The sequence below is a fragment of the Phyllostomus hastatus genome, unplaced genomic scaffold (genome assembly GCF_019186645.2).
Source record: "Phyllostomus hastatus isolate PE091 unplaced genomic scaffold, TTU_PhHast_1.1 phas_contig_62, whole genome shotgun sequence".
Lineage (NCBI taxonomy): Eukaryota > Metazoa > Chordata > Mammalia > Chiroptera > Phyllostomidae > Phyllostomus > Phyllostomus hastatus.
In genome coordinates, this window is record NW_025333921.1 from 4,275,409 (window position 1) to 4,293,079 (window position 17,671).

Sequence of the window (17,671 nt, forward strand, 5' to 3'; positions counted from 1 at the left end):
TACAATACTTATCACAATTTATAATTACTTGTTTCCTATTGATTACTGTAAAATTCCAGCACCTAGCCCAGTGCAGAGTATAGAGTAAATATACAGAGGCCTAAAATTTTTAGGTCAAATTCCCTGAGAAATAGTTTCTGAGGTAGAGCTTTGCATCCAAGAAATTTACTAGGGAATCTTCTTAGGAATAATACCTCCTGAAAAGAGGATTGGACAGACAGAGAAGCTGAACTATGATGCAGTTGCAACAAAGGTCTCAGTAGATTTGATAATAAACTCTGGCCCTGGCTGGTGTGGCTCAGTGGACTGAGTACCGGCCTGGGAACCAAAGGGTCACTGGTTTGATTCCCAGTCAGGGTACATGCATAGGTTGTAAACCAGGTCCCCAGTAGGGGAAGCGCAAGAGGCAACCACACATTGATGTTTTTCTCTGTCTCTCCTTTCTTCCCCTCTCTGTAGAAATAAATAAATAAAATAAAATAAAAACAACAACCCTGAAGCTCAAAGGTCTTTTCAGAATAGTTCTAAATAGAGGCAAGGGGTTGGGTCTTTATACACTTGTATTACTGACTCATCTGGGGTAGTGTAACCTTGATCTAATTAGGCTAGTGTATAGTACTTGCTATTCTAAGCACCTGATTCATTTAATCCTCAAAACATTCTTCTCTGGTAGGTACTGCCATTATTTTCATTTTACAGATGACAGGACTGAGGCATAGAAAGGTTGTATAATTCACTAAAGGTCACAGAGCTAGTAAATGATAGAGTCAGGATTTGAACCTAGAGGGTTTGGCTCTGGAGTCTGTTCTTAATGACTATATTGCAGTGCTAAAAAACATATTGTAAAATTACAATTCTGAAATTTACTTTAAAAAATTCTGAATATTCTTACTTCATAATGGCAATATACAAAGAACAGTGCATATCAGTTAAATGCCTTCAAATTAAAAAAAAGGATCTTTACCATTTTTCTTCTTGATGATTTAGTTGTTCTGTGAGATGAGAAAGGGTATCCCTACTTCTATTGGCTATGTGTATTATCTCAATAAAAGAAGTCTAAATGTCTTAGTGCAACTTTTACCCAGGTCTTCATGCTTCAGAGTCTCTGGTCTGTCTGAGTTGTGACCATGTGCTGTGAATTCCCCTTCCCTCAAACCACCACAGAGCTACAGTGTCCATTCAGTGCACTCTTAGGAGGACCAAGATTTTATGGCCACTTATGCCCTTTCATCAGAGTTTTTTTGCAGAATATACTCAAACTTGACTGTTCTTCTCAAATTCTTCAACTGTTGATAACAAATAAATCCTAGGATAAAACAATTTCTTTTTCTAATGTTCACCTGAGGATGCTTTTTTAAAATTGATTTTAGAGAGGTAGGGGAGAAACATTAATCAGTTTCTACTGCATGCACCTCAACTGGGGATTGTACCTGCATCCTAGGTATGTGTCCTGACTGGGGATCAAAACTGCAACCCTTTGGTGCATGGGATGGTGCTCCCAACCAAATAAGCCAGCTGGCCAGTACCTGTAAAATGATTTTCATTTAAGTTTATATCATTAACTTGAGAAGTCAGTTTTGATACAACTGACAGTGTCTGAGATCAGGAGATCTGATTTTAGGTTTTGCCGTGCTTTTGAGCTAGTTGTGTGGTATAGTTATCCATCTTAAATGATTTAGGGAGAAATAAGGAGTTTCAGTATATTTGTGTCAATCATATTTTTTTTTCATTTTAGGAATCTGATTTTTTTTGTCTTCTTGGAGTAAGCTATATATTTGAAAATGAAGATAGTGAGTTAAGCAGTGATGATGGTGAAGATGTATATCCATATGAAGAAGATAAAGACCAAAAATCTAGTGTATATGGAAGTGATTTTCAGATAGAATCTGAATTTTATTCAGCTTCCAAAAGTATTTGGAATGAAGACCAATTTACATCATCAGAAGCTCCTGATGATACCAGAAAAACTAGTGATTCAAAAAACTGGGAAGGAGTAGAAGCTGAAAGTGTGAAACAGGATCCTGTTCCAGAAGTGCATCAAGTCCCCCCATCCTCAACGGTGCCTGATATGCAGGGATGGTTTGGATTCGGAAGTGCACGAGCTGAAGAAAGCACTTTTGAATCAGCTATTGAGCAAGAAAGCTCATTTCAAAGTAGAAAAATAGCAGTAGAAGATGAGGATGACCTAGAGGAATTAAATAACGGTGAGCCCCAAACAGAACATAAGCAAGAACCTGAATCAGAATTCAGTTCATTGCCAAAGAAACAGTCTGAAGCATCTGAGTCAGAGCACATCCTCAATCCTCAAGCTACTGGTTGGTTTGGTGGTGGATTTACAAGTTATTTAGGTTTTGGAGGAGAGGATACAGGGCTTGAATTATCATCCAAAGAAAGCAATCCACCACTACAAGATGTTCCCAATTCCATATCATCTGAGGAAGAACCCACATATCCATGTACAGAAATATTATCAGAAAAAGAAGAAACAATCACTAATGATAGCTCAGTTCTCAAACCAGGCTGGTTTGATTTCGGTTTTAGTATGCTAGGCTTTGAATATGCCAATGAAGATAAAATTATAACATATAATGGAAAAAATGAAGAAGGATATAAAGGAGATACGCTTGAACAGCTTCCAACAAGTGAATTGGACCTTGATAAGGAAGAAGAAATCAAAATAATAAAAACTACAGAAACCGAAGATCAATTAGGCAAGGGTGAAGTCTTAGAGAACACAGATGATTCTGACACCTTACCATATTTTACAAAATTGTTGTATAATTTTGACAATCCTTGGAACTTTCAGAAGGAAACAGAATTTCCAGTTCCTGAGAAGACAATGGATGAAAAGAATGTATTTGAAAATGATGAAACAGAAGAATTTTCAGTTGAAAATGATCCCACAGCTAATATAAAAGTTATGATGTTAAAAAGCAGATACAGTCAGTCAGGTTGGTATAAAAATACCTGTATATATTTAAACATAATGCAGTACTTACATATAAGTACAAATAAGATATGTACTTTTATGATTACAAATGTCCAGGAATCCATATTCTCAAAATACTAAATAATCAACATTAATCAACATTATTAACACCCTTTTATCAACCTCTGATTTATTCTGGGACTTAGATCTTAATATTATAAAGTAAAATCCCAAGGGAAAAAGAATGATTGGAAATACATGAATGTTCTGGGGAAACCTTAAGGTATTTTACAATAACTTTATTTTTTATTAAAGTAGTATGTGAAAACAGGTTTAAAAATATAAATAGTGCTAAGGCTTTTTTTTTAACCAAAGGAAATGTTGTTCCTTCTGTTCATCCCTATTCCCACCACTGTCCCAGGAACAATAATTTCTTTCTTTTTTTAAAGCAAAAATTTTAGTACTTCTTTTTGCAATAAAATCTTAATCTTCATTGAATTCCTATTCTGATAGATGAGGACTTTTGCTCATTGGCACTTTTTAGCTCATTTACACCTTCCCGATATAACTATAGTTGAGGTTTTTAAAAAGAAACTTAAGCTAAGGGAAACTTCAATCATTTAAAATAGTCTTGATTACTAATGGCATTTTATTCTAGGTCTCTATTCCACACTGCCCCACTCCCCATCATCCCCAACAAGAAGAACTATGTTATCAAGAGTTTTAAGTGTATGGCATAATAAGGAAACTCAAGTTTTCAATCTTCTTACTCAAATCTTTCAGTTCTGGGATCCCAGAAGGCAGCAGAAGAGAGCAGAGTATCATAGGATACTTCTAGATCTAGATGTTCAGGTATATAGCAATTCCGATGATTAAAAACATGTGGGTTGTTTTCAAGTAAAGAATTATATAACATGACTTTCCCACATTTTCATTCTGATGTCTTTGTGATGGACAGTTAGAAACTCTGCAAATATTTTCCATAGTACAGAAACAACTAAACCCTAGAATGACAGAAGACCTTTCACAAGAAGAGTTCAACAATGGTGCAGACTCAGAAGGAAACACATTTCCATTAAAACTAGATGATTTTCCTGAATTTCTAGAATTATGTCATTTCTAAATATTATTCAAAATGTGAGCTCTTGGTTTCCTTTAGATTATAACCCCTTTCTAAATGAGAAAGATGTAGGTGTGATGTGTTTCATGACTAAAACATTAGAGAACTAAATTGTGAAGGGCCAAAGAGGAAATTATTTTGTTCTAAACTTGTTAGATCCTAAAGAAATATTGTGGAAAAATAGATAAGAATAATTAGAAAGAAGACTTCAACAAAGCAAAAAAAAATCAGATCCAGAAACATAGAAGATTCAAAATATAAATATCTAAAATATTTCAGAACGTATTTACAGAAATCCAGCACATCCTGAATGTCATTTTAATAGAATTTATTTATAATTTCATATAGTGATGCTGGGAGAATTTCTAAATATGAAAAACTTGATGAGTAGTCCAATGAGAATATGGCATTTATGCAATTATAATTAGTATTGAGGGATTCTTATGAAAATATTCAGAGAATCTTTAAATTTCAGAAAAAAGATATGTTATACTATTTAAACAGAGTGGATTATTCCAAAACATTACAATATTAAGTAAATGAAAAGTAACCTGGGGTCATGCAAAATTGTTATTTTAAAAAAATATATTTTATTGATTATGCTACTAGTTGTCCCATTTCCTCCCCTTTATTTCCCTCTGCCCTCCCACACCCTCCCACCTGAACACACACCCTCCCACCTGAATTCTCCCCACTATTAATTCATGTCCGTGGGTCATACATATAAGTTTTTTGACTTCTACATTTCCTATACTATTCTTAACCTCCCCCTGTCTATTTTCTACCTACCGTTTATGCTACTTATTCCCTATATCTTTCTCCCCATTCCCCCTTCCCCTTCCCCACTGATAACCCTCCATGTGATCTCCATTTCTGTGGTTCTATTCCTGTTCTAGTTGATTGCTTAGTGTTTTTTTTTGTTGTTGTTGTTTTTTGTTTTTGTTTTTAGGTTTGGTTGTTGATAGTTGTGAGTTTGTTGCCATTTTACTGTTCATATTTTTTATCTTCTTCTTTCTCTTAGATAAGTCCCTTTAACATTTCATATAATACGGGCTTGGTGATGATGAACTCCTTTAACTTGGCCCTATTTGAGAAGCACTGTATCTGCCCTTCCATTCTAAATGATAGCTTTGATGGATAGAGTAATGTCGGATGTAGGTCCTTGCCTTTCATGACTTTGAATACTTCTTTCTAGCCCCTTCTTTTGAGAAATCAGCTGATAATCTTATGGGAACTCCTTTGAAGGTAACTGTCTCCTTTTCTCTTGCTGCTTTTAGGATTCTGTCCTTATCTTTAATCTTAGGGAATCTCATGTGCCTTGGTGTGTGCTTTCTTGGGCCCAACTTCTTTGGGACTCTATGAGCTTCCTGGAAGTCTATTTCCTTTTCCACACTGAGGAAGATCTCCTTCATTATGTTTTCAAATGAGTTTTCAATTTCTAGCTCTTCCTTTTCTCCTGCTGGCACCTCTATGATTCAGATGTTGGAATGTTTAAAGTTGTCCTGGAGGTTCCTAAGCCTCACCTCATTTTTTAATTCTTGTTTCTTCATTTTGTTCTGGTTGACTGTTTATTTTTTCCTTCTGCTCCAAACTGTTGATTTGAGTTCTGGTTTCCTTCCCTTCACTGTTGGTTCCCTGCACATTTTCCTTTATTTCACTTTGCACAGCCTTCACTTTTTCCTCTATTTTGAGGCCATACTCAACCAATTCTGTGAGCATGCTGATAACCAGTGTTTTGAACTGTGCCTCTGAGAAGTTGGCTACCTCTTTGTCATTTAGTTGTATTTTTTCTGGAGCTCTGGTCTGTTCTTTCAATTGGGCCATTTTTTTGTGTGTGTCTTGGTGCACCTGTTATGTGTAAGGGGCGGAGTCTTAAGTATTCACCAGGGCAGGGCAACTTATGTGGCTGCACTGTGGTACTGTATGAGGGGGAAAGGTCCAAGAGGGAACAATGAGGCCCAGTCATCTCTCTGCCAGCTTCCAGTCCCCTCTGCCACTGGCCACAAGCAAATTGGGCCCTTCTGGTGCTGATTTCCAGGTGGGCGGTTTTTTGTTCATTCTAGAATCCTGTGGGTCTCTCCAACAAACTCTCCTGAGGCTGAAAGTTTCTCCCACTGCCTCAACCCCCACAGGCTTTTTCAGTCAGAGGCTTTGAGGCTCTATTTCCCCTCACTCTAAACCCTGGATTGCACAATCTGTCTTGCACCCCAGTTGTTCTTCCCAGTTTATTTGCACATGAGTATGGGACCTCCTGCTCTGCCTGCCCCCGCCTCACCTGCCATAGTCCTCCAGCCATTGCCTTGTCATGAGACCTCTGTGTCCTGGCTGCCCATCTCCACCCCTCCTACTAGTAAGGATGAATGTTTCCTCTTTAACTCCTTGATTGTCAGACTTTCATACAGTTCAATTTTCTAGCAATTCTGGTTGTGTTTTTGTTTTTAAATTTGTTGTTCTCCTTCTTTTGGTTGTGCAACGATGCACATTGCATCTACCTATGCTTCCATCTCGGTCAGAAGTCAAAACAGGTATTAAAAAAGAATACTAAAAGAGGGATTCAGATTAAGCCATAGGCTTTGTTTTCTGGATGTTGGAGAAATTGTTAGAACAGCCAATACTTTCAGATAATTTCAATAAATGTGTTAGGGAATAGCAAGTGAAAACTTGCCTTAGTTAGAAAGAGTGCATAAGAAAAATGAATCACTGATTTTGAATCAATACCTGTGAAAGGGTTAGACTTGTGATAACCACATTTATGGAAAAACTAGTTTGCTGATGTAAAGATTTACAAAATAGATAAATTAGGGAATACTTATTTAGTAACTATTTTACAAAAGGATTCCAATTGAGCATGTTTAAATAGTGAGTTTCCCAAGTACAGTTAAATATGAAAAGCTATTTATTATTTTATTTGACTTAAAATTTTGTTTATAAACAATTATAAGAAAGGCATATCGATAACTAATATAACTCAGAAAGCTTAGGTTTAAGTCAAGTGAAATATTTCACTGTAATTAAATATAAAAATATTATAGGAATATTCATTTTTCTTAACATATGTATTTATTTCAATGCAGTTTAAGACAATATTTTAAAAAAATAATACAGTCACATACAAACTGGAGGGTAGTTAATTATTGAGTAAGCCTGTTCTTCACCTGCTGCCATTTAATCACATGGCAGATCTCTATTTGAGTCCTGTATTTACAGCAGACCCATTGTATTCAGACTCCTAATTTGATTGCTCATTTTTAACTTTAATGTCCACAGAGGTATAATTAAATTACTGATAAGTGTTTGCTTACTTGGGACTTTCATCTTTTAAACCATGCAAAGTGAGAGCATCAAAGTGCTGTGTTAAATTATAACTCAAAGAGCAAAATCATATGGAGTAATTAACTTACAAAGGCTTTAATATTGTTTCACAGGACTGTGTTGATACATTTCTTTCCTTGGGTTGACAAGTAACTGAGAAATCAATCCCAGAGTTTGCTTGAATACACTAATTTAGGCTACAACTAGTTAGAACTTTTGTTTCTTTAATTCTGTTGGATTACTTAACCGACCATTGAATTTAAACTATGTTTGAAAATGGAATTGTCTTAAAATAAATTGATGGCTATTTGACATGGCATACACATAAATATATGATGCAACATTAAAAATATGGCAAATTTTAGCCCTGGCTGGCGTAGCTCAGTGGATTGAACGCAAGCTGCAAACCAAAGTGTCACAGGTTCGATTCCCAGTCAGGGTACATGCCTGGGTTGCAGGCCATGACCCCCAGCAACCGCACATTGATGTTTTTCTCTCTCTCTCTATCTCCCTCCCTTCCCTCTCTAAAAATAAATAAATAAAATCTTTAAAAAAATAAAAAAATAAAAATATGGCAAATTTTGACATGTTTCAAATTTTAAAATTTCAAATTAATTTTTGGGAAAGATAATCCTTTTTAAATGAAGATTCTCAGGAGAGATGCATACATAGTTTCAGTCTAAATTTGAACTTATATTATCATTCAAAGATATAAATCATTTAAACTTTTAATATTAATTAGGAAAAATTAGGAATATTTTATTTAACCTATCGGTAAAATAAATGTAAAATACTTTACTTATAGTAATTAAAATGTTACCAGTTGGATAACATGCATTTATCTAAAAGTACAGATTTATCTAACTTAGGTAAAAAATAAGGTAAGATTTATGATCTCTTGAGTTCCATTTAAAAATTTGATATTCTTATCTTATGGAAGCAATATGTGAATTTTATGAGATCATTGAATTAAGGTAACACCAATCTCGTGTGAAGTTTTGCCTTTGCCAGACACATTCATATCATATTAATGAAATTAAAAATATAATTTATTGATTTTAACTTAATTTATCAGCACTGCCTTATGCTGCTATTGGGTCTGGAAGAGAAAACAAGCATATATAGGTATATACTCATGGCAGCATGTATTTTACAAATGGTTAAATGAGAATATCATTATTTTTATATTCTATAATATCAGTATTTTCTAGTGGGCCAACACAAAAATGCAAAATACTGTTTTTAGAAAAACTTATTTTCATTAATCTTTACCCAAGGATATACTCATTGATTTTAGAGGCAGGGGAAGATGGAGAGAGAAAGAGAATGAGAGAGAGAGAGACGCGCGCGCACACACACGTCACTGGGTTACCTCTCATCTGAACACTGACTGGGGATGGAACCCACAGCCTAGGCATGTGCCCTGACCTGGAATCGAACTCACAACATTTCAGTGCATGGGATGAAGCTCCAACTATTGAGCCACATTATCCAGGGTCAAAATATTGTTTTAATGCCGTCAATATTTTCTTGATAATTTCTAAAATAAGTGATAATTCTTAACTTAAATAATGATGTCAACAATATATTTTTTACTTATGTTGTCTATATTTGTTTTATACAACACATTCCAGTACATTAATAAATAATTTACTTTAAAATATAAAACATCCCATAAGTGCTACCATTAAGGATTTCTCTCAATCATCTTCCTCCAAAATTTTAATTTAATATAAAGGATGCATTTGATTTGGGAACTTAAAAAGCCTCTATTTATTCATTGTTTTTTTTTAATCCTCACTGGATGACATGATACAATATATATGATATATAGTAATATACTGGATTTGGGATGAAGAGGGAAACAAAAGTTGGAGTTTGAAATTAATGAAGCTGCAAAAGAGTAGAAAAAGTATAGTATCTGACATTTCATTGGTTCTTTGTCATTTTCAAATTTATTCCAAATATCCTAAGAACATGGGTAGCTTTCTATGCAAATGGACTGTATAATTTCTTTAGTAGTAGGTGGTTCTTCTGCCTTTGGAACAACCTCACTGAAAGTTTGAGTAATACAAGCTTTTATATGTAATAGTACATATTAGCAATGTGTGTTATAAATATGCATAATCCAGTGGACAAGATTTCAAAACTGTAAATTCTAATATTACCTTTCTTTTTGCAACTAGCTCAGTTTGTTCTACATATTAAATAGAATTAACTATTAATATCAAATAGGCTAAAAATATTGTAAATAATTTTGGTCATTTTGATTCTTTCTAGTTCTCTAACTGATAAAGTACAAAAAATTATCTCACAATTTCCTCGAACAGCAAGGATATATATTTTTACAATGGCATGTAAATATTATACCTATTTGGATAATAAATGTATCCAAGAGGAATGAAATCCTGTAAGGATCTATTTACTCTTTGATCTTTAAAAGTTCATACTGTATTATACTACAGAGTTGTTGACAGTTACATTATTTGCTTTTCTTTTTTAATAGTTTTTAGGATAAAAGGCAATATAGACAATAGATACATACAGTTTTTTAAAAAATCTTCCTTGGTCAAGGAATTAGAAAAAGTCTCTATTGAGGGCTGAATAATGGTCCTTGAAAGATGTCCTTGTCTTAATCCCCAAATTCTGTAAGTATGTTTACAAGGCAAAAGGGACCTTGCAGCTGTACTTAAAATAAACATTCTGAAATGGAGAGATTATCCTAGTGGGCCCAATATGATCAGGTTTCTTACAGGAGGAGGGCAGGAGAGTCAGACTGAGAGCTTAGAAGATGCTGCACTGATGGCTTTGAAGATGAAAGATGGGGCCCGAGACAAGGGGTGATGGTGGCCTCCATTAACTACAAAAGACAAGAAAATGGATTCTCCTCTAGAGCCTCCAGAAGGAACAGTCCTCCCAACAACTTGACTTGAGGGCTTCTGATGTCTGGAACTTTAAGAGAATGTATTTGTATTGTTTAAGCCATAAGAGTGTGGTAAGGACTAATATAGGCTAAAATGTATGTTTTAGTAATTTTTTTTCCATAACGAAGTATCATAATGATCACAAAATTCCTGGAAAACAAAAGGGAAGCCCAAAACAAAGGACGAATTTAAAAAATTATTATTTATTTACAGAAATGATCTCTAAAATGGAGTTACCTATGAGAATTGATGAGGATTTATACTTCGAAACTCTATCTTCTAAAAATAATGAGGAAAAATCAAAAATATCACTAGATATTGAAGAGCTTATTCAGGAGGAAATAGACAGATCGATGGAAAATACCCTGCCAAACAGTGAGATGTTTTCAACTGATTACTTTTTGTCTTCTCAAAATTACATTGCTCAAAAAGGTAAGAAACAAGTTATTAGTTTTTAATAGAATGATTAAAAAAGGAGATTAAGGAGAAATTAGATTCAAAAGTTACATCATATAAAGTATTAACTTATTTTTATTTATAAATCCACAGAAGATGCTTCCGAGGGTCATTTTCTGAAATTTTTATTTCAAATTGGTGTTTGTGATTTCATGAATTCTGCATTTTCATCAATAGTAATTCTTACAGAAGTGGTAAGTTGACCTTTTAAATCTTTTGCAATAATTCTACCAATTTTGCTAAATATAGGAGCAGCTAGAAATTATGTTTCAGTGAATCTTCCCTATGTGATTACTACATAATATTTCTTTTTCCATAAAATATTACAGGTAAGATTTCTCCTTACATGAACATTATGTTGCATTGATGTTAAGATTTCTTTTTCTCTTTTGGGGGGAAATGTTAATGGGGTTGTGCTGTTTTTTTTTGTTTTAAATTAAATTTATCAGGGTGACACTGGTTAATAAAATTATATAGGTTTAAGGTATACAATTCTATAATATATCATCTGTATATCATGTGTTTACCACCCCAAGTCAAGTCTCTTTCCATTACCATTTATTCCCCCATACCCTTTACTACCTCCCCCTTTCTCCTTTCCTTGTGGTAATCACCATACTGTTTCTGTGTCTATGAATTTTTCTTTCCTTGCTTACCCCTTCACATTTTTCACCTAGCTCCCTAAACCCACTCCCTGCTGACAGATGTCAGCCAGTTCTCTATCTCTATGAGTCTGTTTCCATTTTGTCTATTAGTTAATTTTATTCATTAGATTCCACATATTAGTGAACTCATATGGTATTTTACTTGTCTTTCTCTGACTGGCTTATTTCACTTAGCATAATACTCTCTAGGCCCATCCATGCTGTTGCAAAAAGTAAGATTTCTTTATTTTTTTACAGCCAAGTAGCATTCCATTGTGTAAATGTACTAAAGGGTTTTTTTATTCACTCATCTACTGATGGGCACTGGGGCTGCTTCCACATGTTTTTGTTTATTTTTAAGATTTTATTTATTTTTTAGAGAGAGGATAAGAAAGGAAGAAAGAGAGGGAGAGAAATATCAATTGGTTGCCTCTTGTAAGCTGCCAACTGGGGATGTGGCCCACAACCCAGGCATGTGCCCTGCCTGGGAACTGAACCAGTGACCCTTCAGCTCATAGGCTGGCACTCAATCCACTGAGCCACACCAGCCAGTGCTGACTTTTATTTTTTATAGGCAAAAATGCAAGTACCTGTGTTAGACCTTGTGACACATGTTTTCTTTTTCCCTTCTGAGCTTCTTTCCCAGATCAGTTTAATTAAAGTGTGTCTTGATACTGCAAGGCAAGCTTAAAAAACACACCATTGAATTTACTGTCCAACCAAAGAAATACACTGCTGCTGAGAATGAAGATGATGTGACTCCCTCCCTGCTACCAGTGTGAACACACAAGGCTGCATGCATCAATGGACTGATCTAATATCCAGATCTTCTTTCTGGGGTTGCTTTTCATCTGCAATTTTTGTCTTATTGAAAGGTTGACAACTGAACACCAATTTATGAAAGAAATTGCTGGCCCTGAAGAAGCACACCCATCTTCAGTAGTAACTGTGCAGACACACCCTCACTAGGGCCAGTGGGTAAGAGTTGTGTGCCTCCCCTCTGGAGCTGACGTCTGGGGTGACTTTCCCAAAACTGATACTAGATGTTTTTTTTTTTAAACTGTTGACACTATTACAGATATTTATTCTCCAGTTCCCCCACTCTTTACCCCACTCCACGTAGTAGAGAACAGCCACCTCCCGGCGCCCCCACCGCCCCGACCATAGGCCTTTACCACATTGTTTGTGCTCATGGGCTTCATATTGAGCATGTATGTTCTTTGGCTAATTTCTTCCAGTAACAACCACTCTGCCTCCCCTCTGAGATCTGTCAGTCTGCTTCATGTTTCTATGCCTTTGATTTTATTTTGTTCATCAGTTTATTTTGTTCATTAGATTCCACATATGAGTGAGATCATACAGTATTTTTGTCTTTCACTGACTGACTTATTTTGCTTAACATAATATTCTCTAAGTCCATCCATACTGTTGCAAAAAGTAAGAGTTCCTTTTTTATACCCACATAGTATTCTGCTGTGTAAATGTACCACATATCTTTTTATCCACCTATGTACTGATGGGCACTTGGGCTGTTTCCAGGTCTTGGCTATTGTAAATAAGACTGCTATGAACATAGTGGTGCATAAATCATTTTTGGTTGGTGTTTTAGGATTCTTAGGATCTATTCCCAGAAGTGGATTCACTGGGTAAAATGGCAGTTCTATTTTTACTTTTTTGAGGACACTCCATACTGTTTTCTGTTTTCCACAGTGGCTGCACCATTCTGCATTCCCTCCCACAGTGCATGAGGCTTCCCTTTCCTCCACATCCTCGCCAGCACTTGTTTGTTGATTTATTAATGGTAGCCTATCTGGCAGGTGTGAGGTGATAATCTCACTGTGGTTTTAATTTGCAATTCTCTGATGATTAGTGATGTTGAGCATTTTTTTCATGTCTATTGGACATCTGGATGTCCTCTTTGGAGAAGTATCTATTCAGGTCCTTATCCCATTTTTTAATTGGATTGTTTGTCTTACTGATGTTGAGTTGTACAAGTTCCTTATATATTTTGGAAATTAAACCCTTGCAAGATGTATCATTGGCAAATATATTCTCCCATACAGTGGGTTCTCTTTTCATTTTATTGATGGTTTGTGGGTTTGTTTGTTTTTTTTTGCTGTGCAGAAACTTTTTAGTTTGATGTAGTCCTCTTTGTTTATTTTTTCCTTTGTTTCCCTAGCCGTAGGAGATGTACTGTTAAAAAAATATTGTTATGTAAGTTATCCAAGATTTTACTGCCTCTGTTTTCTTCTAGGACTTTTATGCTTTCATGACTTACATTTAAGTCTTTTATTCATTTTGAGTTTATTCTTGTGTATGGTGTAGTTGGTGGTCTGTTTTCATTTTTTTGTATGTACAAGTCCAATTTTCCTAGTATCATTTCTTGAAGAGACTGTTTTTACTCCATTGTATACTCTTGCTTGCTTTGTCAAATATTAACTGACCATAAAGGAGGGGTTGATTTCTGGGGTCTCTGTTCTGTTCCTTTGATCTGTTCTTGTGCCAGTGGCAGGCTGTTTCGATTGCAATAGCTTTGCATTATAGTATTGTTTTGTAGATATCAGGTATTGTGATTCCTCCAACTGTGTTCTTCTTTTTCAAGATTGCTGAGGCTATTTGGGGTCTTTTATGGTCCCATATAAATTTTTGGAATATTTGTTATAGATCTGTTGTAGATCTGCTGTAGATCATAAATACCAAAATATGTCATTGGTATTTTAATAGGAAATTGTGTTTAATATATAGATTGCTTTGGGTAGTATGGACACTTTAGTGATGCTAATTCTTTTAGTCCATAAACACGGTGTGAGCTTCCAATTATTTGTGTCTTCTTCTATTTCTTTCTTTAATGTCCTGTAGTTTTCTGAGTATATGTCTTTTACGTCCTTGGTTAAGTTTAGTTCTAGGTACCTCATTATTTTTGTTGCAATGGCAAATGGGATTGTTTTCTTAGTTTTTTGGAGTGTTCATTATTGGTGTATAAAATTGTCACAAATTTCTGGATATTAATTTTGTATCCTGCTACTTTACTGAATTCATTTATTAAATCTAGTAGGGTTTTTTTGGTGGAGTTTTTATGGTTTTCTATGTACAATATCATGTCATCTGCAAATAATGACAGTTTTACTAGCTCCTTTCCAATTTGGATGCCTTTTATTTCATCTTCTTGTCTGATCACTGAGGCTAGGACTTCTAGTATTATGTTGAATAAGAGTGTGAAAGCAGACATCCCTGTCTTGTTCCCGATCCTAAGAGAAATGCTTTTAGTTTTTGCCTATTGAATATGATGTTGGCTATAGGTTTTTCATATATGGACTTTATTGTGTTTAGATATGATCTCTCCATTCACACTTTGCTGAGAGTTTTTATTGTAAATGGTGCTGGATTTTATCAAATGCTTTTTCTGCATCTATTAATATGATCATGTGATTTTTATCCTTCAAGGATTTTTATCCTTATATCTTTTATATAATGTATAACATTTATGATTTGTGAAAATTGTACCCACCTTGCATCCTGGGAATAAATTCCACTTAGTTATGGTGTTTGAGCTTTTTAATGTATTGCTGGGTCCAATTGGTTTGCTGGGAGTTTTTAGATTACTGCTTTAATTTCATTAGTTATAATTTATCTATTTCAATTTTTTGATTCTTCCTGATTCAGTTTTGGAAGATTGCATGCTTCTAGGAATTTATCCATTTTATCTATATTGTCCAATTAGTTGGCATATAGTTGTTCATTTTATTTTCTTACCATCCTTTGTATTTCTTTGGTGTCAGTTGTTACTTCTCCTTCATTTTTGATTTTATTTATTTGGGTCTTCTCTCATTTTTTCTTGATAAGTCTGTTTAAAGGTTTGTTAATCTTGTCTATCTTTTCAAAAAAACATTTCTTGGTTTCATTTATCTTTTGTATTTTTTGGATTGTATTTCATTTATTTCTGTCCTTATCTTTATTATTTTCTTTCTTCTACACACTTTGGGCTTTTTTTGATTTTTAAAATTTCCTTTAAGTTTAAAGGTAAATTGTTTATTTGGGATTCTTAAAAAAAGATTTGATTTATTTATTTTTAGAGAGAGGGAAAAAGAGGGAGAAAGGAAGAGAAACACCAATGTGTGCTTGCCTCTCACACACCCCCAACTGGGGACCTGGCCTGAAACCCAGGCATGTACCCTGACTGGGAATTGAACTGTTGACCCTTTGGTTCTCAGGCCAGCACTCAATCCACTGAGCCACACTGTTCAGGGCTCTTGCTTCTTGAGATAGGCCTGTAATGCTATAAATTTCTTTGTGAACACTGCTTTTGCTGTGCCCCATAGATTGTGTGTTGCTGTGTTCTAATTTTCATTTGTTTCAATGTATTATTTGATTTTTTCCTGATCTCATAGTTAACACACTTATTGTTTAGTAACATATTACTTAGCCTTCATATCTTTGTGTGTTTTCCAGGTTTTTTCTTGTTTTTTAGCATTATGGTCATAGAAGATGTTTGATATGATTTCAGTATTGCTAATTTACTGAGACCTGTTTTATGTTCTAACATATAGTCTATACCAGAAAATGCTTAAAATTTTTTTATTGTTGTTCAATTACAATTTTCCCCATTTTCCTCCTGATGTGGACTCTAGCCTACAGGGTCTGCATGTTGCGGTTGTGATAAACAAATTCACATGGACTACAGAAGTCCTGTGGAGAAAAAGTGATGGCATGGCTGCTCTCTAAGTGAGAGAGGGCCCTGACCGCTACCTGGACAGGCTTTTATTGCTTTTCTGGGTACATTACATCAGGATGGTTCCTCATTCACTATGCACAGGTTCACTGTAGGTGATTACCTTTTACAGATAACAGGGAAAGAATGTTGCTAGTTACTTCAAAGAGAAGGATGTTGCAGATCAAGGGGAAAAGTGGTTGAACTGGTTATACTTCATACTTGGGAGGTTTAGTATAAATTTTAGGAAGTTACTTTAGAGATATGCAGTAAGTACTTGCTGCCTCAATTCAGGGTGAGGGAGTTTTAGCAAAAGCAAGTCTCATAGCAGCTTAGGTACAATGCAGGCCTGATTTCCCATGGGAAAGCTGATCCATGGGTTTGGATCCTGTGTGCTGACTCACTCCCCACTGGATTTTCCAAGTCAGGGGCTGGGATACATTCCCCATACCATGTGAAACAGTTCCCTATATCCTCCCATTACTCTTCACTGCCCTACCCATCCCCTCTGCCACATTCAATCCTCCCTGCCCGTGTTGTTTTTGTCCATGGGTCCTTCATGCATGTTCCTTGATGATCGTTCCCCTTCTTTCCCCTGTTAACCACCTCCCACCTCCCCTCTGGTCACTGTCAGTTTGTTCTTTATTTCCATATCTATGGTTATATTTTGCTTGCTTGTTTGTTTTGTTGATTAGGTTCCACTTATAGGTGAGATTATATGGTATTTGTCTTTCACCACCTGGCTTGTCTCACTCAGCATAATGCTCTCCTTCCATCCATGCTGTTGCAAAGGGTAGGAGTTCCTTCTTTCTTTCTGCTGCATAGTATTGCATTGTGTAAATGTACTGCAGTTTTCTGATCCACTCATTTACTAGTGGGCACTTAGGTTGTTACCAGCACTTGGCTGTTGTAAATAATGCTGCTACGAACATTGGGGTTCATAGGTACTTTTGAATTGGCATTTCAGGATTCTTAGGGTATAATCCCAGCAGTGGAATTGCTGGATCAAAAGGCAGTTACTACCAGAAAATGTGTCATATGCACTTGAAAAGTGTATATGTATATCCTGCTGGTTTTAGGTGGCATGATGTAAAGACATGAATTAAATGCATCTGATTTAGTGTGAAATTTAAGGCTGCCGTTTCCTTATGGATATTCTGTCTGGAAGATCTATCAATCAATGTCAATGGGGTGTTGCAATATCTTACTATTGTTACTGAGCAAACAAGGGGGGGCCTAAGGGCGATATACTATTACTGAAAGAAACCCCCAGGTCCATTATGTCCGCCGTCTATAGGAAAGATGTCTCTCAATGCCAGAGATTCGTGAAAAGGAAAGGAAATATTTATTTAATGCTATACAAACTTAAAGTAGTGACCTAATGTCTTTATCACAATATCCCAAAGATCCTTAAAACACACACAAACACACACAGTCTTTCCTTCCCCCTTTGCCCAGTCTGGGGTACTGTATCTCAGGAAAGGAAATGGAAGTCCTTGGCTCAGGCAGCCCCCAGTTCTTCTCAGTAATCCATCTCGACTGGGAGACCTCTTTGGGTTTCCAGCACCCTCAGCTGTG

The 17,671-nt window shown here is 35.5% G+C and overlaps 1 protein-coding gene across 1 annotated transcript in view; it reads left to right on the forward strand.

The window, feature by feature from the left end:
- Nucleotides 1-17,671, forward strand: part of MIA2 (MIA SH3 domain ER export factor 2) — a 111,205-nt gene that overhangs the window by 12,410 nt on the left and 81,124 nt on the right. Inside the window, 3 exon segments of the mRNA XM_045848536.1 lie at nt 1,736-2,951; nt 10,499-10,717; nt 10,835-10,935. Coding sequence (XP_045704492.1) covers nt 1,736-2,951; nt 10,499-10,717; nt 10,835-10,935 — 1,536 coding nt within the window.